The sequence below is a fragment of the Lolium perenne genome, chromosome 4 (assembly GCF_019359855.2).
Source record: "Lolium perenne isolate Kyuss_39 chromosome 4, Kyuss_2.0, whole genome shotgun sequence".
Lineage (NCBI taxonomy): Eukaryota > Viridiplantae > Streptophyta > Magnoliopsida > Poales > Poaceae > Lolium > Lolium perenne.
Genome location: NC_067247.2, coordinates 148,102,158 through 148,129,518, shown reverse-complemented (window position 1 = coordinate 148,129,518; position 27,361 = coordinate 148,102,158). Strand labels below are relative to the sequence as shown.

Sequence of the window (27,361 nt, the reverse complement as noted above, 5' to 3'; positions counted from 1 at the left end):
ATGATAGGACAGGACCTCCCCGTTGGGGTTTGCGGGAGGTAAAAAATGATACAAATTGGCGTACGTATATGAGGTTTGCAAGCACACCTGGTGTGCTATGTACGGACGGCCGATGGTGTATGTGAAATTTATTTTAGCTAGTGATGATGTCGGAAGTAGTAGGAGCGCTGCAGAGGAGCAGCTGTCCATCACCGCAGGCCCTAGTACCGGCCCGCCAGAGCATCTTGCCATCACCGCTGCTCCTAGCATCGGCCCATCGGAGAAGATGCCTAGCCAGCATAATGCTGGCCCAGGATATTGGTCCGCAATCGTCGATATCAGCGAACACGTGGAGGGATTGCCTGAGGCGTTGGATGATGACGCTCGTTCATCTTCGTCCGAATCCTCATCGGACGAAGAAGACGCTGGTCCTTCCCAGAGGGCGGTTCCAGGTCCAATGGACCCTGACTTCTTACAGACCATGACCATAAGCAATAAATTTCGCTCTGTTCCAGGCCTAGGAGAGGACAGTCTGCTAGTTGGGCAAAGTTTCCCTGACAAGGACTCCGCTGACCAGGCAATAAAGAGGTATGCATTGGGCATATCTCGGCAGCACAAAGTGAAGCAGCCTGATCGAAGTCAGCTAAAAGTGATATGTGTCAAATTGAATGAGGGGTGTAGGGGGAGAGTGATCGCTCGAAAGAGCTCTGGGGTATGTCAGCCCTGGCATATCTCAAAAATAGAACCACATACCTGCGAGCAGGTTGGGGCTCACCGGAACGTCACTGCAAAATATGTGTCACAAATCATGCAAGTGTTGGTGGAAAAATACATCAATGTCAGTGTGAAGACGCTGCAAGAGACTGCACAAGATCAGATTGGCTTCCATGTCAGCTCCGGAAAGGCAAGGCGTGCGAAGGAGGAGATTTTCCAGAGGCTGTATGACACATATGAGCAAGCATATGACCTAGCCCCCAGAATGCTCCATCAGATATCGTCAAGTAACCCTGGGACTCAAGTATTCAGGAGACAACGTCAACACCCCAGGGAGCCAAATGAAGAAATACTTGACCGTTTATTCTGGGCATTCCCCCAGGCTATACAGGCATTCCAACACTGTCGTCCGGTGTTATCAATAGATGGTACCTTCCTCATTGGAAAGTACAAGGGCACACTCCTGTTGGCGATCGCAGCAGATGCAAACAATCAGCTCCTTCCTATTGCATCCGCATTGGTGGAGAGCGAGAATAAAGATAGCTGGTTCTGGTTCCTGTGCTGCTTGAAGATTTCACTTGTCGGAAATCGCCCCGATGTTTGCATCATCTCTGATCGCAACACGGGGCTATTGAGCGTGCTCGAATTTATGAAGGTGGCACAAGATCCTGATTGGGGGTGGCCCGATCTAGAGATAAGGTGGTGTATGCGGCATTTGGTAGCCAATTTTTACTCAAAGTTCAAGAACAAGGATTGATTCAAGTTGTTCAAGAGAATGTGCATGCAGAAGACAGAAGAGAAGATGAATGCAATTTGGAGAGGAATCAATGCCGAAATTGAGAAAGCTGCGTTGCCACAGAGAAAAGATCGGAGGGGTCATACCAGGACAGTTAATTTGTCTACGTGGATTGCCGAGAGTTGCCCCGATTTTAGCAAGTGGGCGCTTGCTTACGACTCTGGAGCTCGGTACGGCATAATAACCACCAACATGTCAGAGGTGTACACTGGCGTGCTCAAAGGTGTGCGCGCCCTCCCTATCACGGCGCTGATTAATGAAACTTGGAACCGGACTTTGTTGTACTTTGCAGACAGAGTCCAGGTTGCCAACGCTCGGGACGCAATGAACAAGCCATGGTCTGAAAAGATGCAGCGACATCTTGACGAGAAAGCAAAAAAAAACACAAAGCCATGGTTTCCGTCAAATTGATGCACTTAGGAATAAGTGGGAAATACATGTACACGCCAATTATGTGAGAGGTCACCACAGAGGCTCAAGAAAGCATGCTTTCACCCTCGAACCTAGCTCGTGTGAGTGCAGTTGTAACAAGCATGTCCTCAAGGCTGCTTCAGCACAGAACATCAGCCTCACGGGCCTCCCTGCGCACCTCTTCCTCCGCATACCTACGTGCAGCCTCATCATCCATCTGCTTCTGATTTTTCTCACGATTTGGAGCCTGGTCCGCACTTAATTTTTGTATCTGTCTCTCTCTCACTGGTTTATCATTAGCAATGGCCTCTTCCCTACGCTCCTCCTCATGGAACCTTGCCCATGCACGCCGTTGTTTTTCCTCCACCTCACGGCGCGCCCAATCTGGCTGCTCCTGGTCTATCCAGTGAAACCAGTTGCAAAGGGGCGGGAGAGACTGCAACAAAAATAAGACGGTTAATAAACGAAAATTAATGAAACATACAGCAAGCCTCAAGGAATTTTAATCTTGCTTTTAGAACATACCGCAGGCCTCGAGGACGATGAACTTGTTCGTGCGGGTGGATCATGATCGTAATAAGCGCACATGAAATATTTTTATCAAAAAAATTCACCACCTCCTTCACCTTCGCAAGGCGGCCGCACCAACACCTCTCTGTTGTAATCCCCGGTGGCAAGCTTGCATTCTTCCCCTTCATCGGCCTAAATTCCTGGTCCGAGCAAGGCACACTCATGCTGGCTAAGGTATAACGACTTCTGAATTGTGTACCAAATAACATCGACGCCTCTTTTTATAGAGAGCTGGACAGCTCGAGCGGGAAAATTAGGCGGGAAATGGATGCAATCAGCAAAAAAGCGAAGCAATCAACTGTAAAGCAATGTGTGGGAATGAGTGCTCGTGGGTATCAGTGCGCAGGCCTGCTGCATTTGTCCCCCATGCAGAAGACTTGCCGCCACTGCCGGTGGAGGCAGGCGCCATGTCAGCGTGCCACCGTGCTTTGTGGCGGCAGGGCCTACCAGGGTCGACGGCTCTAACGGCGGACGGACGGCGACCATGGGGAGCGGACGTGCTGCCATAGCTAACGGCGGCAGGGCCTGCCGCCACAACCGGCGGCGGCACCTGCCACGTGTCGGCTGGCGAGCGTGCCGCCACGGCAGTTTTGCTATTTTCATTGAGAGGTGGTCCTTTTTGGCATTTCAATGGGGCAGGTGGTCCTTTTTGACCAAAATTCCGAAATTTATTCTTAAATCTTTCTGATCGATAATACCACTATTATGCTTTTATAATTTAGTTTTAGCCAGAGCATAAAACACAATTGTAAAGCACACAATTCCAACCGAAGTGGGCTAAATCGCGTCGGCCAAGCCTTCCGGGTCATTCCCACATCCTGAATGCATGCATCCACACACGCTACGGAGGAGAGATTCTTTGCTATGTATAAAACATACACGGCGAACCCCCAAAAATACTCGGCAAAGCCTTTGCCGATTGTTCTCGTCGGCAAGGATTGCCTTGGCATAGAAACTTCGCCCGGGTGCATTGTAGTGTCATTTTGCCATGTGTTAGTGGTCGGCACTCGGCAAACAAAAGGTTTAGGCCGTTTGGGCGACGTTAATAACGTGGTACCTCTACCGAGCGTATGCCGGAACACACGGCAAAGACAGGCCCCAAGGTGTTGCCGGCACGCACAAATGATGGGCACGTGTAGAGCTTTGACGTGTGTTGCGGTCGGCAAAAACATCTTCGCCGAGTGTTACACTCGACAAAGGTGTATCAAAATCTTTTTTTGTTGTAATTCCTGCAACTCAAAGCAATCTACAAAATGTGCATCATCGAATCAGATACATATTACTCCTAGAAATATGCCTGGGCAACTCGGCTTCCCAGGACCTCTGAAGGGGGGTTTCGATCGTGTCCGTTGAATTCACTTTAGGCAGTATGTTTGCACCCCCGCTTTTCACTGGGGCCGTTGGATGCTGTTACTTTTGGTTTCACTCGTTCATATTCTCAGCGACTCAATGACGCGTGGGATCGGCAAAGTGCGGGGTCCGGCGGTCAGTGGCAGCCAGGCACGCTCATTCATGGTCACCATGCTTCCCCAATCCCCATCCTCTCCTCCTGCCCATCCCGTCCTCCTCTCCTCTCCCTAATCAGCCGCCTCCTCCCCTGCTGTTCATCCAATCCCAGACCGACGCTTCTCTCTCCCCTTTGGCGGGCTCAGCGCGGCGGGGGGTGATGCGGGGCAGCTCAGCGCGGCGGCGGCGGGTGACGCGCTCCGCCACTACTGCATCTCCTCGATGGCGACAGGGCACGGACGGACATCTAGATGCGCTTTGCAACTGCAGTTAGCCACTAGGTGATCTATTCCCCTGAATAAATTTCGTTTTTTCTTGATTTGGTAGAAAGCATGCTCATCCCGATTCTTTGAGAAGCGTTTCTTGTTGGATTTCAGTTGAAGAAAAGCATACGGTTCTCATGACTAGCTGCATACAGACATACGAGCATGCTTGTTTTTAGCGAGTCTAAAAGAAATAGTAGGGTTAGATAGTAGTGTTCTTGTCTAATATGCTGCTAATTGCCTTCAGAAGTAGTATGGACAGGTTGAGGAATGGTGTTGATTTGATGATTTCTGTGTGGTCTCGTTCGTGAAGGATGCCAATGTTGAAAATTAATGTTCCTGTCATCTATGGAAGTCTTCAAAATCTATAATGGGAGATTATTACTCAATATTTAATTTGTTATTCTAATATCCAGGTGCTAATGAGGATATACATTTCATTCCAAAAACTGAATCAGCCCTCTAATATGATACTTTTCTGGCACATTAAATATCTGTTTTCTCTCCATGGACTGTAAAAACTGCTCACAGATTCTTTCTTTGGCCAGTGCATTCTACATTATTATTTTTACTTCTTTTGCAGGGAAACAAAAGAAGACCGTTAAGCCTCATTCTACACTTCAATTGCAAAGGTATAATTCATTTTGGTTTATAAAAAAAATACTTGCTTTGTACACACCCTATGCAGTATAAAATGATTGTTAGCTGCCCTTTTTCATTAAATGTAGTATGTCTACCAGTGGACTGTAAAGCAACAGCAAAGCATATTGACCTTAAGTAGGTTTATCTAAACATACAATATATGATGGTTATTTCTGCTACTGCAGGTTTTGTAATGTATGTGTGTATGGCATATTGACTTTCTAAGGAGTTGCTTTCTGGATTTGCTCGCTGCTCTATGGATCTATTATTTTAAGAAATGATGATATACCGTGACTTATCTCGCACCATCTTTGGCCTTTTAGCCGCTTGATTTAATTTTTTGAATGGAATCAAATAGTGTCCCTCCGTCTTAACATGCCACCTGTTTATCATGTGTGGTGCGTAATTTAAGAGGGCATGAGTGCATGACATGTGCATTCCTGATTACAGGGTGTTGTCAAGAATATCATCCTAGCCATGCAATTATTTCTGCTGCTTGAGCATTGGAAGCTTTGAAGCTCGTCTCTGGCTACAGCAGAAGTGTGTCAAATTATCTCATGTGAGGCACTACGTGGCGCACAATCAACGGTGGGCAACAGCAACCACCAGGTACGGCAATCGAGAGCACGGTTCACCAGTCTAACATATTTTCAGCAGTGTATAATGCTTTTGATGAATTTTCTCTTGATGTGATTGCATCTGCCATTTAGTGTGTGATTGATGCGGGAACATCTATATTCTTAGAAGCTGGATGGGTTTGCAGAGTATGGCTTATTTACTATTCAGTTACGTATGCTGCTGGGAACCTGTTTTGTATTGGGTTTCTGTGCTTATTTAGTGATTATGTTACATTTATAAAGCTTTGTCACTGAACTGTCTTTGCTTGCCTTTCTGAAAGTTTGACATTACTTCTGTTTACAGAAGAGTGATCATCCTACCTCCAGCTGGGCTAAGGTGTCCTTGCCGCCGACTTCGCCGTCTCGAACCCATATGCAGGTATACCAAATCCTTCCTGTATCCTCTCTGATTTTGTGTGCAATCATGGATTTCGTTATACTTGGTTGGTGTGTGGTAGATATGTGCCTACGCCAACACACATCGGCTGCGAGTGCGGGCGTATGTGCCTAGAAGGTTTCTTGATTTGGGACGAAAGTGTAGTTCGTGTGGAAAATGTGGAGGCAAATCGGTCGAGCTGGGTTTATACAGGGCTGGCGGTTTGGTCCATTCACAGGGATACAAGAAATATATATTGGCTATATTTATGTAGAATGTACATACGCAGGTTTTCATCAGCTAAATGCCTAATTTTCCATACGAGGTTTCCATTAGTTCGAAAACCTACATTATTTAACCATACCCATTTGTTCTCTGCTTCTCAGTGATGATCCTTGTGTATTTTTATATTGAACTAAATAACACTACTTCATATGTAATTATTGAGTTTGTTGATAGCAGCCAGAAAAAAATACATGATGATGTATTATACAAATTTATTTCTAATCTCTACGAACAAATGGTTGGATAATTTCTTTTATTGTTGCGTTATACATATATTATCGTTATATTATCTTTATATATTATTACTTGAAAGGTTGCCTTTTCTTTAAAAAAACTATGCTTATATAGATTTAAGGTCTCAGAGAGACATACTAAATTCTACGATAACTAAATAAATATCAGTCGATTAAAACTTATGGTTACTATATCCTATCTCGCTTTTGCCTCTGCGCCGGGGCGCACCGGGTCATCTAGTAGCACTAAATCATCACAAATACCGCATTGTCATACAAGATTGGACAAAGTTCGAGTGAACACAAGTTCACAAAGTTAACATGTCACGACCTCAACATTCATTGGATCCAATGGCGCCAAAGCGTCAGGTTCAGGAGGCCAAGGCGTCAGGTTTAGGAGGAGAAGGGGTTTCGTGTGAGGTGGCGTTTTGGCTCATAGGAGCAAATGCTCCCATTATATAAAATAATTAAAAAACAATTTTAAAAATGTCAAAAAATTCTGATATAAATTTTTTGGTGTACATCGTGACATTCTTTATTAGTGCACAAGTTTTCATGGAGAAACAATATTTTATGTGGCGTGTACAAAAAAGACAAAAAAAATGTCCTGTATGTAGTCATGTTATAGTATCAAAATTTGTCTTTTTCACAGGAGCCACAAATTTTTTTAGTTTTTTTTTTTTGAAAACTTGTGCACGAACATAAAATGTGTAGATATACATGAAAAAAATTATTTTAGAATTTTTTGACACTTCGAAATGTTGATTCACATAGTGAGAGCAAATGCTCCTATGAGCCAAAGTGAATATCCCGTTGTCGTGTTCCTTCTCTCAATTCCCTCCCTTATCTTCCTTTCTTCCGCCCTCTCAAATGCTCTAGCCTTTGCGCTTCCTCTAACTTGGCCTACAAAATGTCTTTTGCGGTGGTGGCGTTGTTCCTCTCTAACTCTTACTACCTCTATCACAAGGCTTAAAGCTTGTATATTTTTGAAAAGTCAAACCAAGTAAAGTTTAATCAAATTCTTAGAAAATCTATCAACAAATATGATATTTTATAAATACCATATGAAAATATATTTTGACCAAACTTCTAGATTGCACATAAGTATGTAAAGAAAAAACCAATCTACAAGTTTGACGATGCAGCAACAAATTAAGCAGAATTTAGCGGAGTTGGTGACTTGGCTTATAGGTGCATATAAACCTATTATGAAGTTTTGAAATAAAATTTCACGTGTGCATTTGATTATTCTATGTTTGTACATAAATTTTCGGGGAAAAGAATACTTTACACTACGGGAAAGCAGGGCTTTGCCGTGCAGCGGCTCACGGCAATGATAGGCTGCACGGCAGCGCCTGATTTTCCCGTAGTGTTATGTGGCATGCGTAGAAAGACACAAAAAATCCACTGAATAGTCACGTTACAGCATCAGAAATTGTATTTTTTACATGAAACACAAAAAAATGTTTTTTGCGAAAACTTATGTACGAAATACAGAATGTCGAGATATACAAGCGAAATTTTATTTCAGAATTTATTGATATTTTAAAATGTCTTTTTACACAACGAATTCATATACACCCGGGAGTTAAATTATATTTCCGGACTTTATCACTTTATTGAATAGAATAGAATACATAGAGTGACTCAACAAGATTTGATCGAGCATATTCAGAAAGAGAAAAATTGACCGCCCGACTCTAAGCGTGCAACTTTATTGATTAGTTATTCTTGGACGGCGCCTTGGGCGGCATGGTCCTGAGCATCAGCCCCTCGCCGCCGGGCCTCTCCTCGACGGCGTAGGGCAAGTGCGTCCCGAACACCCTGTCCCACGTCACGAAGAACAGGTCGGAGAAGTTGTGCCTCACGCCGCGCGACAGGTGGTGCACGCCGTGGTGCGCGGCGCCGTTCCAGACCCACCGCAGGCGGCGCGGCAGGAGGCTCAGCCCGCAGTGGATGTCGATGCCCTGGACGGTGCACAGCGTGAGGAACACGGCCGTGGCGCCCGGCGGCGAGGACGTCAGGCCGGAGGCGAGGACGGCGAGCGAGCCCCCCGCCGTGTCCGCGATCAGGGCCTCCAGCGGGTGGCCGTAGATGGCGCCGAACGCGTAGGGCACCACGATGCGGTGGTGCCACGAGTGGAGGTGCCGGTAGATGAACCGGCTGCGGTGCGCCAGTCGGTGCCACGCGTACCGGTACGCGTCGAACACCACCACCGCCACAGCGATCTGCCGCGCCGCCGTCAGGTACGACGTCGGCGGCGCCGCCGTCACTCCTCCTCTTCTTCCTCCGGTAAGCTGTAAACATATAGGTACGTGACGTTCAGTGCCTGTGTGCACAACATCATAAGATCAGGCTGGGGCGGTGCCGGCGGCGAGGTTACATACCACGGTGAGCACTGCGACGGCCGCGAGCTGCATAGCGTGCTGCATGAGCACGTTGGCGAGAACGGCGCGCTTGGACACCATGTTCTTGCTGTCTTCTTCGTCCTTGGAGTTCAGCCTGTACTTGTCTATCACCCGAGCGTGGCCGAGCGCCATGTGGACGCCGGAGTAGGCCCAGTACACGACGATAGGAACGACGGCGGCCACAGCGTCCTCAACGGTCACCGCCGCCATGTCGATCGATACGTAAAGGTCGATGTGTTTTTCTTGATATCGAGTAGCAATTGCTAGCTAGGGGCTTGGCTGTAATGCACGACTGTTTGATGTCTTTTAGTTTGTCTTGTGAAATAACCTAGTACGATCCATTCTGTATTTATACATGCATGGTCGTGTGGATGACATATTTTGTATGGAGTTCAACTGTTTGACCGCATGTAAAGTCGTCACTGTACGGGTTGCCATGTTTGATCGATGTCAAGCGTGGCGTGGATGCGGTTATAACTAGGGTCCATTTCTAGTGTTTACCTTCTGGAGAACTTGTCAAGGTAGAAAGACATCCATTCGCCAAAAAAAGGGACAAGTAGCCGATGGGCCTAGAATTAGTAGAATGGTTTTGCTAATTTCCAGTGGACTAAGAATTCAGTTACCATCTAGTTTAAAAGCCATTAGATTTGCATCGCGTGTGCGTTCCTGTAGTTTGCAATTAATAAATTAGTAGTTATAACTGAAATTTTTGGTTGCGAGTGGGTTTCAACTGAGATATATTTTTTAAGATCCAAGTAAGGTTGCCACTAAGATTGAATGTCGTCATGTGATCGAGAATTAGATGCACCCTTGGTTTACATGAAATTTGGGGGGAAATAGAGGAACACTACTTCCAAAGCAAGAAAGAACCTTACCCTTCTGACAAAATTGCACCAAAAAAATTCATAGGATTGAAATTAGGGTGTGACTATTTCTCAGTCGACTGAGAACTAACTTCGTTCTCAGTCAGATGATGTCATCAAATCTCATTTGCAAATCATGTTGCAACTCATGACAAACTCGAATCACGATGCAAATTAAATGACGTAAGACTTGACTGAGCACGAAGTTAGTTCTCAGCTAGCTGAGAACTAGCAATTAAATCCCTTGAAATTATTAGCACGGAGTACAAATTTTGTTTAGGCGAAGATGAGCTCCAGCCTCATGATTTTTTTTTGTTACAATCACGTGTTTTTCTTCTCCCTGTGTTTCTCCTCGTTGCCGGTATTGAAGAACGGAAATACGGTTTGACGTGGCAAACAACAAAGTCGTACGGGGAAGCCAGTTCTCAAGCATGGATTGTCAAAGTCCACGTCTCCATCCGGAAAAAGAAGTCCATATCCCATCGGTCAGGCGTGCCGAGAGAGACTTCAAAGCGCGAAGATGGATCAGTCGATCGATATCCCGGCATCCTTCCTGGTTGTATATGAACGTACCAGTACCATCGACCATAGCGGCTGGATTCATCAACACTGATGTCAGACAAGAAATAGATGTCCTAGAAACCCACATATCAAACTTGCGGAGCAGCTTAACAACGCTATCCTATCAGGAACATTTCTGTACACACCATCCACAATTGTTTCAGTGGCGCATCTACGATTCCATCTTCTCGCACAGACCAACCACTATCAAAACTGCGCCGTCTACAAAATTGAACAGAAGGAAACAGGAATGCAGAAACCATGTTTAGCAAAAGGACAGCACTATACATACATTGGCACATCTCAGGGTGGGCATTCGGTTTTAACCGAAATTTCAGTTCGGTTTTTGCGGTTTTTGAACAAATTCGGTTTTCAAAAATGGTAACCAAAATTGGTATGAAAATTTAGGAAACCGAAGATTCGGTTAACCGACAAATTCGGTCCGGTTTTCGATTAGAACCGAATGAACCTACTCAATTGAACAAATAATAGGCATCACCGAAGAAAGCAAATAGTGATTGACATATCAACACAAAAAGCATCAACTGTGCAAGAAATAGACAAATGAGCACCAATCGTGGAGGGATGCTATTTGGTAGGCTGCGGCACTCGTGGTACAAGTGCATCACTCGTGAGCGATTAAAAGGGGTAGCTAAGACTTCGAGCGACGTGTTCTATTATGCAGGCTTCACGCTATATTCAGAAAAAGCTAGTACATCAAAGACCAAAGTCATACATTGAATGAATAATTTTTGGAACATCAAACGCAATTGGGTTTCTATGGAATGATCGGTTTATGCACAAATTGATGGTAGGTTACTCAATTCAGTCTATTCGGTCTTGTTCGGTTGGTGGGGCAAAAAACCGAATTCTACCGAATTTAATTCAGTTAGTATAAATGGAAACCAAAAAAATAGCGGTTAATGGAAAAAAACCGAGATTTCGGTTAGTTCGGTTTCAGCTTCAGTTCGGTTTTCGATTTCACGGTTTTTATGCCCACCCTGAGGCACATCTGTGCGGGCCTTTCACTCTCACTAATACAGCATCAAGTACAAACTACAAAGCCACACTACTCAAGACAATAGAACCGGTACAGCAAACACAGTAGTCATAGTCTCACAATGTCTTCTCGGGAAAAAAAAAAACCGAAGCAGAACACTTTAGTCGCTATACAAAACTGCGGTACAGACATACATTTCCCAGTGTCGTTCCATGATGATCTTCTGGGCAGTTGTGCAACCGGCACATGATGTCCCATGCGTAGGAACAACCTCCATAGCCCATCCTACTCTTCCACCCATCTGACTGACGACAACAAGACAGGGCAGGCAGATTTGATAATGCTTCTTTCGATTACGCGTGTCGGGTCGTTGGGTGGAAGATCCCGCTGCAGTCAGCTAGATGTATGGGGGGGTCTATGCCTAACTCGAGACAAGCAGTCTCATTTGATGGAGTCCCATTGATGCCCTGTGCCTGAACTGTCAGTCATCTTCTTTTGAGAACTAACTCTGTCGATGATCTTCTGCATGCCAGTCCAATCTTCCTCGTAACCTATGATCTGCATCACAAACCATTGGTTACATGAGCAGGGCAGCCGGACCAATGGTGTGACCTGCCAAGTGGATAAGTGTTGGTTGTAAGGCAGAATGTGCACCTGGGACTCTGTCTGTGTCTCACTAAAGGGTGCCAAGTAGGGAGTGGGGGCAGGGGCCGGGGCGGTGTTTCGGCTCTGGACCTTCTTGGCAGGGGGGATGTGTTGCTTCTTTCGCCTGAAGGGAACACAGGGCAGCACCAGTAAAGGGAATTATTTTAATGTGCAGGTAAGCAATACCACATAAGATAAGTTTTGTGTACGCATAACAATTACCAGTTGTCGTTTGAAAGATTTTCCATGGATGGGGAAGTGAAATTTGACACAGATTGAGGCTCCTCCTCTTGACCAACAACAGTAGCATCAGGTGCAGGATCCTGCATTAGCAGCGAAAAAGGTGCCAGGTTACCATTTTTATTCAATTTCATCTAAACATGTCCACCTCATGGGAACAGTGAAGTGCATGAGTCACCGTACCCTGGATGACTGGACCAGTAGGTCCTCTATGCAATCTGCAACACCAGGAATACAGCTGTTGTCCACATGCTTCTCAGTTCTTTCGTTGTTGCCAGATGTATCATTAGCCATGCCCGTTTCGGGTCTTCTTCTTTTGTGAACAGAAGGAGAAGCAGTTTTCTCCTTGGAAATAGAGGAGCCTGCAAAGCAAACAGGGTGAGAGTGTGATAATAAAATATTTTCACAAGTTGCGCAATGGACAATTACCAGAGCTGTGTTTTGAACTGCTTCTTGGTACTTGAAACTCACTAGGTGACTCAGGGCAGTCAATTTTAGAGGTTGTATCAGAAACAGAGGAGCCTGCAAAGCTCACATGGTGAGATTATGATAATAATATATTTTCACAAGTTGTGCAATGGACAATTACCAGAGCTGTGTTTTGAACTGCTTCTTGGTACTTGAAATTCACTAAGTGACTCGGGGTAGTCAATTTTAGAGGTTGTATTAGCAGCTTGTGTAGGAAATTGACTAACAGTACACAGACCAGCATCCCTGTCCTGAGAAGTAGGTGGTTTTGGTTGAAACTGATCATAAGGTATAATTGTGTCCTGCAATGACATTTTGTTGTACGAGTAGTTAACCCCATACTCACAAGCAATGATCAACAAGACAATAATTGGCAGGCAAAATTTGGATATGCTCAGAACTATGCATGGCATATGTATACCTGTCTCACGCATTCGAAGAGCCACTCTACAGTAATGGTTGGAATTTCCTTATGAAGGTAAGCCTCATACTTTGGACCGCTTGCGAATTTACAGATAAGATGAGTCACTCTCTTTGTTGCTTTGTCTGTAAATTTGGCTCCTAGAGTAAGGCAGAGGTTCTTCAGAAGAACTCTATCTTTGTCTTCATATTGTGAAACACAGAAACGAAAGTTCTCAAACCCTGGGAATGGGATGCGACAACGCAAAGGAGAGAAGATTGGATGACTTCCAACATCTTGCAAGTAGCCCACCTGTATAAGAACTTATATGTAAGAACTGGAAGCTTATAGAAATTTGCAAGTACAAGTGCAGGGTATGATGGACAATCGGCTTCTTGAATACACAGTAAAGAAGCAACCATGACAACATAAAACATATACCTCAAAACATGAGGCAATCCATTGAGTTGAAACAACGGTTGAATGAGAGAAGTCACATTGCATGCCTTTCTGTCCATGGCACTCGATTATGAAATCCGCAACAGTAGCTTGTGCGTCATCCACCATAGTGCCTCCCCCTTTTCTCACCCAATCGATAACCTCAGCTCTCTGATTAAGATGGACATAGGCACTTCATGTATAGGAAAGCAAATAAAGTGGCAAATAGAACACTTTGCATAACACTAAAAGAGAACAAGGCACTGCAAACAATGAATATGATTAGGCATTTCTTAGGTCTCATGTACTACACCGAGCATCTTTCATGAACAGCAATGTCTTAACAAGTTGATGGATCAGCCTCTGATATTATAAAGTTTTAATAGTATAATTTAAAGTTGGCCTGCTTGTCTCAGTCATAAGATTTAGTGAAGGTTGAAGGAGAAGTCATCTAAGTGGATTTTTTTTATGGCACAAATGAACTAGTGATAGCAGTAAAACAAACTAATTAAATAAATACACCTTAGCATACCCGATCATGAGAAAATGAATTTGAGAAACAAAATGTTCTCCCTTTGAAAGTACTTGAAGAAGCGCAACTCTGAGAATTCACTGCAGATGAAGTTGCGTTGCTGATAGTGCTCAATCCATTTTGTTGGCTTGATTTTGCAGACCTGGTTGCTGCTCGGCTATTATTCACATTTGCAAGTTTGTCCCTGGCTGGTTTTCTTTCAGATGACAGATCTTTCCCAAGCTGCTTATCATGTGAATCATTGACAGTTGGAACATGAAACATTCCACATGAACTTTTGGCTACCTTTGTCTCACGTGTAGCAGATGGTTTGTCCATGCCCAGAAACGAAAATTCTGAGTTCAGAAGGTAGAAAAATGATAAAAAGAAGTCAGCCAGGACAACATGTTTTCTCGTAACCCATTCAGCAATCTGAAATACAACTAGATATGATGTGTCCATACCTTTTGATAGTAAATCGTTAGCCAAATGAGCTGTGGATACTTTAGCTTCCGTTTTTGTTTTATTGCACTCTTCTAACCATGTTACCTTTACCACATTTATCACACCCCAAGCAGCCAGGCGTCTTACCTCCTTTTTCTCTCTGCTAAGGCAAATGAACATCACTAACTGCAATTGCAACCAGTTCACACCAAAGCTAGAATATGCAGAAGAAACAGTAACATGAACTTACTCCTCTGAAGGTGCGCCTAGAATAATATGAGTAAGCCTCTCACTTAACATAACATGCCGGGATCCACCACCATCGCGTATCATCATGACTAACCTTGACAACTCTTTCTCCTCAAAACCCACAAGAGAAATTCTGCAATTTGATAAGTAAAGATCATCATCTTCAGCCTCTGAGTCCTGAGCTACATGACTATCAACCTGCATTTCGTTTGTCTCTTCAACACCAGTTGTGCCAGCAATATCCGTGCTGCAGATTTTTGAAGCATAAGCAGAAGAGACTGGCGCATACTGTGATGTTGATACTGAATCATCAACTGATGCTGCTGGAACAGATTGAAAACTTGCACTACTTTTCTCTGGGTTTCGTTGCTCCTGGAGGGAACTTTTTATGCCATTATAATTCGTAGAACGCTGGCGAATGACATAGGCATTCTCATCTACGCAAACTGTGTTCCAAAGAAAGAAAATCACAAAGTTAGCTTTTAACCTCACTAACTTGTAGTAGTAATTTCTTTTGCATAAACAAGCCAAGAAAAGCATCAAAGTCAACGAAAAGCCCATGCATATTGATTGTTTACCTCTTCGAGCAACAGATTGGTCAACCCATCTCCGATCCACGATGTAAATGTTACCCCATTTTTTAGCTACAAGATACTTGTCGCCCCCAGGTTCGTAATAACATGTTAAGAAAAGTTCCCTCAAGATTTGATTCTCTGATAACTAAAAAGATACATGTAGCAAACCAGGTGGAGTATTTTGGAGAAAGTTGTAAGAGAATTGGAGAACATTTATCGATGTGAAGCAACATGTGCCTAACAAGTAACAATAAAGCCAAAAAAAAATCTGATAGTCTGATGTTTTATATCAGTGTGTCATCATTTTTCATTGTGGGAATAAATACAAACTGGCAAAAGGAATTTAAAGCTGACCTTTCCAGCAAGTTATATGGTGAGTGTGTTTGCATTCCTATGAAAGAGAGACTATGTATGCATATACTTTCAGGTTCCAACTACTTAAATTGGTATAACATTTTGCCTACTGAGTGCCTACACAAACCCTTGATAATAAATTTTAGTCACATTTCCATGGACGTGTCAACTACTCTCAAAGGTGCCTCACTCATAAATCATCGTTGAGACATCTTTACATGCTTAAATGTGTCATACAACAGAACCACTTTTTTTTGTAAAGCAAACAGACTGAAGTGACTGAGACATGAGCGGCATTGAAATTTACATCCCTGTTATGCTATATTCCCTATTTCATAGCAGTGTGGAAAATAAATACAGGGTGAAGGATCCCATCATTGGTCAATAACAAGGAGGTATCTCAAGGTCTATTCCACTTACAATCAAAAAGAGAAGAAGCCAGTAAAAATAATTTGATCAGATGAAATCTTAAACTTGGAGTATTAAAGGTCGAAAATACCAAAAGGATATATTTGCAACTAAATGAGTGCACTTCTTTGTAAGAGTTGCTGAATACTGGCCACCATTCTGCTCTATTATTTCCATCAACTCCTTACGTGTATCTGATTACATAAAAGAAAATGAGGCAAGACATATGAAGTAAACAAACAGAAAGATATATCATGTGGCCATGAGATATTAGTGATAGTTTCTTCATAATGTCACAGATTTTGGAAGTTTTACATTGCTATGGCGACTGACGAGCAGTTCAGTACCAAAACCAAGACCAGTTCATACTAGCTAGTTAAGAGGTACAACTGTTTCCATAGTGAAAAACTACTGTTTTTTCAAAGAGACGCAAGAGAAGAGTATATATTGATTAAAAGAAGCTCAAAGTTGCTTCCATCGATGGGCTAAATACCTGCATCTACTTTGGTAGCATATCTATTCAATGATTCAACCAAAGAACAAAGGTTTGTGAGGCACCTACCTGCCTCTATTTTGGTGATGCATATGCTCAACCCAGTAAAAGGAAGAATCCTGTATGGTTCATGAGGCACAACACGATGTTCGATCCAGCATTGCTCCAACCAGTTCATAGTGACAATAGGCTTCTTCAGATTATTCACAGCCCACTGCAGTACACAAAAACAATGAAGCATGTTCCCATTAGTCAGCCCAACAGTATCGATTCCCGCATGACATCACATGCAAAACGATTCTTGCTTCTGGGCCAGATTTACAGTAAAGGAGCCTCCAAATGTAAAGAAGCACTATATATAAACTTGCAGTAGGGAAGCTACACAAATCTGGCATGAAAAAGGCAAACAGCAAAAAAAATCTAGAAAACGCGAAGGACCTTTGCGTTCCATTTCATTATAAAGGTAGAGTTTTGGTTACAAGCTCTTAAGCAGTACATTACAGTACAGAAAAGGGAAAACTAGTGTACATCCTATGTCATCGGCATGGTGTCCCTGAGCCCAGTCGCGCCATGTCGTCGGCAAAAATATTAAAATCAACCCTAAGAAGATGAACGAAACAGCTCTGCTAAGCACTCAAAGTGTCAACCTACAATGAGCAATTAAAATAAACAGTAGTTTCATCTAAGGTTTGCAACACAGATGCTAAAATGCCAACAGCCTAGGAAAACATTTCCTTTAGGTTGTGGACTTGTGGGGAGCTAGAGATCAAATAAAGTGACTTCCATCAGATTTACGGGTTGGTTTGGCATGGTAACGCCTTATAATCTGCGATCTCAATTTACAATTTCAGTTATTTCAATAACTTAATTTTCTAGCAAAGAAATAACTGTCCTACAGAGACCCTGACAAAATCTGATTTAAATGCATTTGGGCTGCAAAAGCAATTCCAAATGATAACACCTGCTATGAATACACACAGAAGAAATATCAGAGGAATCCATAGAGGCCCAAATGGAGGAGATTAAAGAACAAGTGTGAGCAATGATTTTCAGAGTCATAAGAAATGTATGACACTGGGTGCTGTTGCAGAAAAGGCTGGCTATAATGGAGGCTGTGTCTGAACAAGTGTGAGCAATGATTTTCATATCCATAAATAAAATGCACGATGTTGGGTTCTGTAGCAAATTAAAAAAAAAAGGCTGAAGACGACTACATGCAAGGATGACTGACTTGTGCCTCTCAATATTTTTTCTTAATTTCTAATTGCCATCTCACATGCTTTGGATGCATATTGCAAGATGTACTGTCGGTCATCTACTGATGTGTAGGTGGAGCTAAACTGTATCCCCTACTTGGCTTGATACCTCTGTAGTTTTTGCGCATCTTGAGTGAGGTGTCTTCAGAAGGTGAACTATGGAGAAGTCAGTTTTTATTTTTCAATTTTATTATCAAAATTGGGATTAGCTGCAAAATATACAGCTTACTCGAGGCTTCTTTTAATAAGCCAGAGTAATTGTTAGGCTAGAAGACCTAAGAGGATAAGAGAGGAGACATGTGCAAGGAAAATAACAAAGCCAAAAGGGGAGTAAGGACAGTAGAATGATGACAGCAAAAGGACAGCTCAAATGAGTACTTTTAGAAGCACCAAGATTGCTAATAAACTAAACTACCACTATGTACAGCACAAAGCAGTACTTGTAGCCCTAGACAAAAATGAAGAAATTTTATGCATAGTACATAATACACTGGCCATTTCCGTGATAACACTATGAAGGAACTACTTGAGAACTTCTGAGGCTTCACACTAGATGGGCTACACAGCAAATTAGTAATCCATATTACCTGTTGGGTAAGCATATTTAACTTCTCATAGTAAACTGACTGCAATGGAAAATACTACCTCCGTTCCCAAATATAAGCCTTTCTAGAAAGCCAAACTGGCTTTCTAAAAGGACTTATATTTTGGAACGGAGGTAATAACAAATAATTTCCATCCCATATTAACAGCCTATGGAGCAACTTACTTTATATTTGGCAGCCAATACATCCTTTGCAATTACAAAGTTAACATCCATGGACACTTTAGCCTGCAGAAGACCTCCCATAGCTGTCACTAAGTGTTCGATCTTTTCCTGGAAAAAGAAAACCAAACTTGAGATAAATGCATGATGTGTTGAAGTGAAACGAGATATGGTGATATACCCTCTCATCTTTTTCGAAGCCTGAACAGAGTATTTTAACCCCATCCATTGCAAGACAACAAGTATAGCCTTGCTTCGGCAGGGAACGATGCTCCTTAGCACATGAAAGAATGCATTGTGGTCCTGTAAAAAAAAATTAACCTGGTCTTACAACGAACGATACACAAAATGGTTGTGGGAATACTTTGACTTGATTGACTACGGTTCCGACCAAACAAAAATGTGTACTACATCACTAGAAAACGCATCAAATTGTGGCTAGTATTAATCCAAAGCCTGGCAAAGTAAATGAAGCTCCATTTTAGGAGAAAAAATTGGTCTTCAATATTTTTCTGGATCATGGTCCTCAGTAACTGATGGCAACGTACTAGTAACATCGACACCATTGCAACATTGAGGTACCAGACTAGTAAATGATTCATCCACCTAACGCGGGTTCTAGCTTGGCATGAAAACTTTGAAAACCACAAAATAATTGGGGCCCTCGACTACATTAAATCTAAACTAGAGTAATAGATGGTGAGACTCTCAAACATGAAGGCACTAAAACAAGCGTGTTCATCCAAAAAAATTCTATGAGTGTTATTAATAGAGAAAATAGTGCACAGCAGAACAGAGTCCCAGATCTACAAAAGATTTGACAAAACTAATTTTTATTCAGAGGCCAGCTTTGCTGCAGTGTGAGTTGCAAACAAATAGTACTACTTATATTTGAAAAAAAATAGCTCAAAATTGCAAAATCCGATACGCCCCATAGAAAATCGCAGACTCTAGCCCATATATCTGACAATATCTCAAAACGTAGCGAATGGCATGTAGTGTTGCAGCATGTAACTAACAACAAATAGGTAATTACAAATTATCGTGTATATGAGCAACTAGCACGCAAAATCAAACATCGGTATGTTATCTGTTTACGGATTAAGGATGTGCAAACTCTAAAACCCTACCCACGAGCTCGCTAATTGCAGGGCTGAAACCCAACTACCTCTAAACTGCACTGGCTCGTGAGCTAATTCCACGGTTTCCACTGTAGATAAAATTCACAGTTTACAATTAAACGCAGAGATTAGCGGTCCCACCGCCGAACTGATGAAGTAAATCAGGAGCGCGCTTACCGAGTAAATTGCACCCTTTGGCCTTGAGATCCTCGAACCTCTCCTGCAAAACGGAAGGAAGGGGGCCATTTAGGGATCCGGTAACCGCGGCGAGATGGGGGAGAAGGGCAGGGGGGAAAGGGGGAGCGTACGTGTGCGGAGGAGGAGATGACGTGGTAGTCGAGGGGCCCCGAGCGGTCGGGGTCGGAGCAGGGGAAGACCTCGGCGCCGTTGAGGCGGAGCGCGTCGTGCACGGCGTGGTACACCTCCGGGGCCACCAGCTTCCGCGACATGAACACCTTCGCGCCCGCGAAGGTGGTGGTCCTCCGCCCGCCGCCGCCGCCGCCGGAGGAGGAGGAGGCCGGCGCGGCGGCGGGGGAGGGGTGCGACGGCGTCATCTGCGGGCGGGCGGGCAGTGTAGTGACGGGCGGGAGGCGGGGGCGGTGGGGAGAGGAGGCGGGAAGAGCTTCCTTGGGGGAATTTTATTTCGGGGACAGGCAGTACCGCAGATGGGCAGTTTCGTTGGCAGTCAGAGAAGTTTTGCGGCATGTTTTCGGCCGCGTTTGGTACCATGCATGCTCCTTGGTTCGCATAGCTTAGCTTTTTTCGGCCGTTTAGGACGTGTTTACTTGCTTGGGCCAAAAATCTGCATGCATGCGTCAGCGAGATGGGGGCACTGCGCGTTGCGAACGGCCATGGATCACTTTTGGCGGGTCGTTTGGTAGGCTTTGCGGCTTTTTGCGCGCCGGAGAAGAAACCTAGGCCCCATCGTTTGGTTGTCCGTTTCCAGCCCATTTTGCACGCAGGAAAACATGAATCTGATATTTGGTTGCTCAAATCACAAGTCCATATTCTTACCAGAATTCAAATAGGGTGAGATTACCATGCCATGACATCTTACATACGATCAGAGACCACTCAGAAGAACAAGATCCTGACAATCAGCACGATGAGGAAGACGATGATGTAATCTTTCAACCGACTAGGACGTACCTCCGGCGGTGCTCCTTGTAGAGCATGTACTTCCTCCGGCGGCAACTGTGCTAATGGCACTGCCTCATCGATGGCATGATCTTCATGCAGCTCCTCTTCCAGGAAGTTGAGGTACTCTTGTTGTGCCTCCTCCAATGTTGTATATCCTCGGTAGCTGTTGTTGGAGTAGTCATTGACCTAATCTTGACAGAGTCTCCATGAGCTGTAGATTCCTCGAACCCGCCCGCGAAACACCACATACCCCTAGCATGGCAAAAGAAGAAGTTAGCAATCACAACAATGAAGCAATTCAGAAATGAGCAATAGAACAAGACAAGTGTTGACAGCAAATCTGAAACTAACAGGGGCATGCATATCATTCCAAAAGTCATTCAGAAGTTCATCCTACACTACCGTGGTGTCGTCCTACCACCACAACAAAAGTGGGTGTCTCATCGTAACACCGCAAAGTTCACCATCACCTGAGGGGTTAGTATATACCACCTCATCATACTTACAAAAGGGGGCCAAATGTTTTTCATCCTAGCTACTGCCAGAATACACATCATCATCATCATCACCATCTCCATGCATGCAACCCTGATCCACCCCCTCAAGGGCACCACTACACCTTGTCGTGGTACTTGCCAAGGTAGTTCCTCAGCCAGAGGACGCGGTGTGGCTCGATCATGCCGACGAAGCTGGATCCCTGGGCCTTGTGGTCGACGAGGTGGCTGAGGGCAACCATGAGATCATCCTCGGTGAAGCCAAGCATGTCCATGACCGCATTGTACAGGTCTGGGTGCATGTCCGTGGGCTTGTTCGCCCTGATGGCATGTGCGACCTCCTTCATAGCAGCAGTCATGTTGGTGAAGGCCACCAGCTCGTCGTCCGCGAAGGCACCTCTCTTCCTCTTGCCGGCGGTCGGCTTCTCAAGCGCGTCGGCCGGCTTGTCAGCATCGAGGTTGACCGTGTCGGACTCCTGGGTGTCAGCATCCTCAGGTGCAGGAGATGGTGCAGGCAAGCCCAGGGGCTCACTGGATCCCATGGCGTACTTGCCGGTGGCGAGGCCGAAGGAGAAGATGGTGTGCATCTTGTCGTAGTTGGCGCTGGGCACATTCAGGAACTCCGCGTCCTTGGGGTGATCGTATGATACGAAGGGACAAACATGTTAGTTCTGCTCGTGGCTGATCAAAAAAGTTAGTGAGGAGGACTGGGTTAGTGAGGTGCTCACCGCGACGTGCCCGCAGTAGTGCTCACCCTCAAGGACGATGCATTTGGTGTCCTCGCACTAGTGAGCACCGCTTAGATCGCGGAGCCTGCTAATGGTGAGCCACCTCTGCCTCCACTTCCTCAGGTGGTTGTACACCTGAGTGGAGCAGACGGTCACACCACAGTGGTCAGCTAGGCCCTTCGCCACAGTATTGAGATGGACTTCCTTGAAGCCTTTGTAAGTTCTCACTCCGCTCTGGATCAAGCCGCACATCTTCTCCAACACGAAGCTGGACATGAATGGGAGCCATGTCATGGTGGCATTCCTTTCCTGCCCGGTCTTCAAGGCCCTCTCCACTTCCATGCGGTTCTTGTTCTTCTTAGAGGTGGCGAGCCTAGCCGCCACCTCTGCCGCTACCTGAGCCACTAGGTCAGACACCGGCAGAGGGGTGACCTTGGACTCAAACGTGGGCTGCGAATCAGGAACTTGGGATGGGATATGAGAGTCCCCAACGCAGACAAGCGCCTGGCTAAACTCATCGCAGAAAGAGTCCTACACACATCGTAGTACAACCTAAATTAGACAAGAAGTTCATTGCAACTGTGAATAGCACAAACCATACCAACAATCATCCTACATCAGACTAGCAGTTCATTGCAATGTTGAATAGCACGAACCCTTGCAAAATCGTGGCAGGTGAGCACATTTTGGACTAACCCCTGCTACTAGAACAAACCCTAGGCAAGATCATGGCAGTAGCATACGAAAATGTCGAATCCTAGCTAGATCATGATAGCTCACTACAATCCGAACTAACCCCTGCTACAAGACCAAACCCTAGGCAAGATCTGACAACTCCAAACCTAGATCCAAGCATCACCGCGGTACGGGGATAAAGGATGGCTTACAGTCATGGCCGGAGGTGAAGATGCGTTGGACCAGGAGGTAGCCCAGATGTAGTCACCGCCGCTGCCGCCGCTGCAACCGTCGCCGACCGGAGATGCGTGCGCCTCTTACCTGCTTGCCGACGGGAGGAGGAGCTCAAAATTTGGGGGGGGACAGTGGAGGAGGGGTAGAAATAGGCCATGGCGAGCGGCGGGAGGTGACGGAATCCTTCCCGCCCCCCTTTTCGCTTTTCGTCGATGCGCGCCGCAGCTCCCGCCATCTCCATTCTCGTCTCCGCCCGTGCGCCGAAGATTCCACTTTGCATCACCGGGCGTGGAGATTTGCCTGCATCGCTGGAAACTGCCGAACCGGGCGTTCCTCCAGGGCCTGGCCCGACACTGCTTTGAGAAGCGGTTCCTGCAACAATGCGACTCGGCCCAGGCAACCAAACGGGCCGAAAATTGTTGGCCCGATGCGAGCCAAGGGGGATGCGAGCAACCAAACGCGCCCTTAGTTACCTGGCCGAGCTCCCGTTTTTACATGAACCGCTTCTCAAAGCACCCTTGGGCTAGGTTCTGGAGGAACGCCCGGTTCGGCCGTTTTTAGTGAGCCACCGCCGTTTCCGCAGAACTGGAGAACGCCACGACCTCACAGAGCCACCGCGGGAGATGGCGGGAGTGTTGGAGATATGCCCAAGAGGCAATAATAAAAGTGGTTATTATATATCTTTATGTTTATGATAAATGTTTATATACCATGCTATAATTGTATTAACCGAAACATTGATACATGTGTGTTATGTAAACAACAATGAGTCCCTAGTAAGCCTCTTAACTAGCTTGTTGATTAATAGATGATTAGTTTCATAATCATGAACATTGGATGTTATTAATAACAAGGTTATATCATTATATGAATGATGTAATGGACACACCCAATTAAGCGTAGCATAAGATCACGTCATTAAGTTATTTGCTATAAGCTTTCGATACATAGTTACCTAGTCCTTATGACCATGAGATCATGTAAATCACTTATACCGGAAAGGTACTTTGATTACATCAAACGCCACTGCGTAAATGGGTGGTTATAAAGGTGGGATTAAGTATCCAGAAAGTATGAGTTGAGGCATATGGATCAACAGTGGGATTTGTCCATCCCGATGACGGATAGATATACTCTGGGCCCTCTCGGTGGAATGTCGTCTAATGTCTTGCAAGCATATGAATAAGTTCATAAGAGACCACATACCACGGTACGAGTAAAGAGTACTTGTCAGGAGACGAGGTTGAACAAGGTATAGAATGATACTGATGATCAAACCTCGGACAAGTAAAATATCGCGTGACAAAGGGAATTGGTATCGTATGTGAATGGTTCATTCGATCACTAAGTCATCGTTGAATATGTGGGAGCCATTATGGATCTCCAGATCCCGCTATTGGTTATTGGTCGGAGAGAGATCTCAACCATGTCTACATAGTTCACGAACCGTAGGGTGACACACTTAAGGTTTGATGTTGTAATAGTAGAACTTGAATATGGAATGGAGTTCGAAGTATTGTTCGAAGTCCCGGATGGGATCCCGGACATCACGAGGAGTTCCGGAATGGTCCGGAGAATAAGATTCATATATAGTAAGTCATTTTATAAGTTTGAAAATGATCCGGTGCATTTATGGAAGGTTCTAGAAGGTTCTAGAAAAGTCCGGAAGAAATCACTTTGGAAGGCGGAGTCCCGGGGGGACTCCAACACCATGGCCGGCCAACCCTAGGGGGTGGAGTCCCAGGTGGACTCCACCTAAGGTGGCCGGCCACCCCCTCCCAAGGAAAGGTGGGAATCCCACCTCAAGTGGGAATCCCACTTTGGGTAGGTTTCATGTCATATGGAAGGTTTTGGTTTGGGGTCTTATTCGAAGACTTGTAGACCAACTCTTGGGTGTTCCACCTATATAATGAGGAGCAAGGGGAGGGGGCCGGCCACACCAAAGCCATTGTGGCCGCACCCCCCATAGTGGCCGGCCACCTCCCCCTCTCCCAAACCCTAGCCGCCCCCTCTCCTCCACCTCTCCCGCAACGCTTAGCGAAGCTCCGCCGGAGTTCTCCATCGCCACCGCCACCACGCCGTCATGCTGCTGGATTCAAGGAGGAGCTACTACTTCCGCTGCCCGCTGGAACGGGGAGAAGGATGTCGTCTTCATCAACACCGAACGTGTGACCGAGTACGAAGGTGCTGCCCGATCGTGGCGCCGTGATCAAGATCTTCTACGCGCTTTTGCAAGCGGCAAGTGATCGTCTACCGCAGCAACAAGAGCCTCATCTTGTAGGCTTTGGAAATCTTCAAGGGTGAGTCTCGATGATCTCCTCGTTGCTCCCATCTTCTAGATTGCATCTTGGCTTGGATTGCGTTCTCACGGTAGGAAAATTTTTGTTTTCTATGCAACGAATCCCTACAGTGGTATCAGAGCCGTGTCTATGCATAGATGGTTGCACGAGTAGAACACAATGGTTTTGTGGGCGTTGATGCTTATGTTGTCTTTAGTTTGAGTACTTTGCATCTTTGTGGCACAGTGGGATGAAGCGGCTCGGGCTAACTTTACATGACCGCGTTCATGAGATTTGCTCCACGCTCTACATGCAACTTGTATTGCATAAGTGGCTTTGCGGGTGTCTATCTCTCCTACTATAGTGAAGATTCAATTTACTCTTCTATTGACAACACTAGTATCACCGTTGTGGTTCATGTTCGTAGGTAGATTGGATCTCACTCGAAAACCCTAAACCACGTAAAATAAGCAAACCAAATTAGAGAACGTCTAACTTGTTTTTGCAGGGTTTGTGATGTGATATTGCCATAATGTGATGATGACTATGTATGAGATGATCATTATTGTATTGTGGCAACCGGCAGGAGCCTTATGGTTGTCTTTAAATTTTATGTTGAGTAGTATTTCAAAGTAGTTGTAATAGTTGCTACATGGAGGAAAATCATGAAGACGGCGCCATTGACCTTGGTGCTTCGCCGACGATGATGGAGATCATGCCCGTTGATGATGAAGATCATGTCCGTGCTTTGGAGATGAAGATCAAAGGCGCAAAGACAAAAGGGCCATATCATATCACATATGAACTGCATGTGATGTTAATCCTTTATGCATCTTATTTTGCTTAGATCGCGACGGTAGCATTATAAGATGATCCCTCTCACTAAAATATCAAGATAATAAAGTGTTCATCCTTAGTAGCACCGTTGCCAAGACTTGTCGTTTCGAAGCATCTCGTGATGATCGGGTGTGATAGACTCAACAAGTGCATACAACGGGTGCAAGCCGCTGCACATGCGGATACTAAGGTGGCCTTGACGAGCCTAGCATGTACAGACATGGTCTCGGAACACGTGATACCGAAAGGTAGAGCATGAATCATATGATTGATATGATGAACACTTTGAGTGTTCGCCATTGAAATTACATCTTGTCTCGTGATGATCGGACTTGGTGTGGTGGATTTGGTTCGTGTGATCACTAAGACAATGCGAGGGATATTGTTTTGAGTGGGAGTTCACCTAGTTTTTAATTATGTTTAATTAAAATTTGAACTCAATTTGTCATAAACATTAGTCTAAACTATTGCAAATATATGTTGTAGATATGGCGTCCCCAATCAATTTTAACCAGTTCCTAGAGAAAGAAAAGCTTAAGAGCAACGGTAGCAACTTCACCGACTGGTTCCGTCATGTGAGGATCTTCCTCAATGGCGGAAATCTGCAATATGTGCTTGATGCACCGCTAGGTGACCCTCCTGCAGAAACTGAAACCGATGAAGTAAAGAATGTTTACGCGACTCGGAAAACTCGGTACTCTCAAGTTTAGTGTGCCATCCTGTGTAGTCTGGAAGCCGATCTTCAAAAACGTTTTGAGCACCACGATCCACATGAGTTAGTCAATGAGTTGAAAACTATCTTTGAAACTCATGCGGCCGTGGAATGCTATGAAGCATCGAAACACTTCTTCAGTTGCATGATGGAAGAAGGCAGCTCCGTTAGTGAGCACATGCTCGCCATGACCGGGCATGTGACAAGGTATCAACTTGTCAATGCCTATGGATTGTAGGCTAGGGTTTAGTTAAAAGTAGAGGGCAAGTAGATCTCGAAGGTTTCAGCCGAAAAGTACTCGACGATTATGAAAACTAGGGTTTGTAACAATGATTCGATTGCCTCTTCGTCCCTCGACTCCCCCTTTATATAGGAGGCGGAGCCGAGGGCTTCGTTTTGTACAAGTTACAGAGTCCGGGACGGTTTCTAACTCATCCCGCCAGATTTACAAATAACACTTCCTATTACAATTCTAACTTTCCTTGATACATCTTGGGCTCCCGAATCTTCTTATTCTCCGGATATTGGGCCTTCAGTAAACCCCGGGTACTATTTTCGGCAGGCCCATTTGGGATGCCTATGTCAGTAGCCCCCGAGATTTTGCTTGAATCGTAGAGTCAGGGAAAATCTCCACTGTTTATTTTTATTCGAGAGTTTTAACTTTTTTTAT

At 44.9% G+C, this 27,361-nt stretch overlaps 2 protein-coding genes and 2 long non-coding RNA genes across 10 annotated transcripts; 2 read left to right on the top strand and 2 right to left on the bottom strand.

The window, feature by feature from the left end:
- The first annotated feature begins 3,758 nt into the window (after positions 1 to 3,758).
- On the top strand, positions 3,759 to 6,351 carry LOC127348806 (uncharacterized). 6 transcript variants are annotated; one of them, XR_007879950.2, is made up of 4 exons: positions 3,759 to 4,871; positions 5,332 to 5,490; positions 5,592 to 5,666; positions 5,803 to 6,351. It is a non-coding gene; the product is annotated as an uncharacterized lncRNA (long non-coding RNA). The 6 variants fall into 6 exon arrangements; XR_007879953.2 differs by having other exon boundaries at positions 3,759 to 4,257; positions 4,823 to 4,871; positions 5,332 to 6,351; XR_011744462.1 differs by lacking the exon at positions 5,592 to 5,666.
- Positions 6,352 to 8,102: 1,751 nt separating this feature from the next.
- On the bottom strand, positions 8,103 to 9,010 carry LOC127348807 (sphinganine C4-monooxygenase 1-like). The gene is made up of 3 exons (XM_051374706.2): positions 8,756 to 9,010; positions 8,473 to 8,689; positions 8,103 to 8,310 (listed from the first exon to the last, which is right to left on the bottom strand). Exons 1-3 carry the CDS (start codon positions 9,008 to 9,010, stop codon positions 8,114 to 8,116), a joined length of 669 nt encoding a protein of 222 aa, XP_051230666.1. The 3' UTR covers positions 8,103 to 8,113.
- Positions 9,011 to 10,442: 1,432 nt separating this feature from the next.
- On the top strand, positions 10,443 to 11,403 carry LOC139830541 (uncharacterized). Its single transcript, XR_011742910.1, has 2 exons — positions 10,443 to 10,520; positions 11,231 to 11,403. It is a non-coding gene; the product is annotated as an uncharacterized lncRNA (long non-coding RNA).
- Positions 11,230 to 20,192, bottom strand: LOC127294818 (uncharacterized). 2 transcript variants are annotated; one of them, XM_051324713.2, is made up of 18 exons: positions 19,901 to 20,192; positions 19,770 to 19,812; positions 18,653 to 18,774; positions 18,475 to 18,582; positions 16,519 to 16,663; positions 16,059 to 16,150; positions 15,198 to 15,291; positions 14,621 to 15,065; positions 14,391 to 14,533; positions 13,948 to 14,282; positions 13,419 to 13,586; positions 12,999 to 13,289; positions 12,699 to 12,879; positions 12,539 to 12,631; positions 12,293 to 12,471; positions 12,092 to 12,192; positions 11,879 to 11,993; positions 11,230 to 11,782 (listed from the first exon to the last, which is right to left on the bottom strand). In XM_051324713.2, the coding sequence occupies exons 1-18, from the start codon at positions 20,144 to 20,146 to the stop codon at positions 11,666 to 11,668; spliced, it is 3,018 nt and encodes a 1,005-aa protein (XP_051180673.1). In that variant the 5' UTR covers positions 20,147 to 20,192; the 3' UTR covers positions 11,230 to 11,665. The 2 variants fall into 2 exon arrangements, with proteins under 2 accessions (XP_051180673.1, XP_051180674.1); XM_051324714.2 differs by having other exon boundaries at positions 14,391 to 14,530; positions 19,901 to 20,191.
- Positions 20,193 to 27,361: the final 7,169 nt, after the last annotated feature.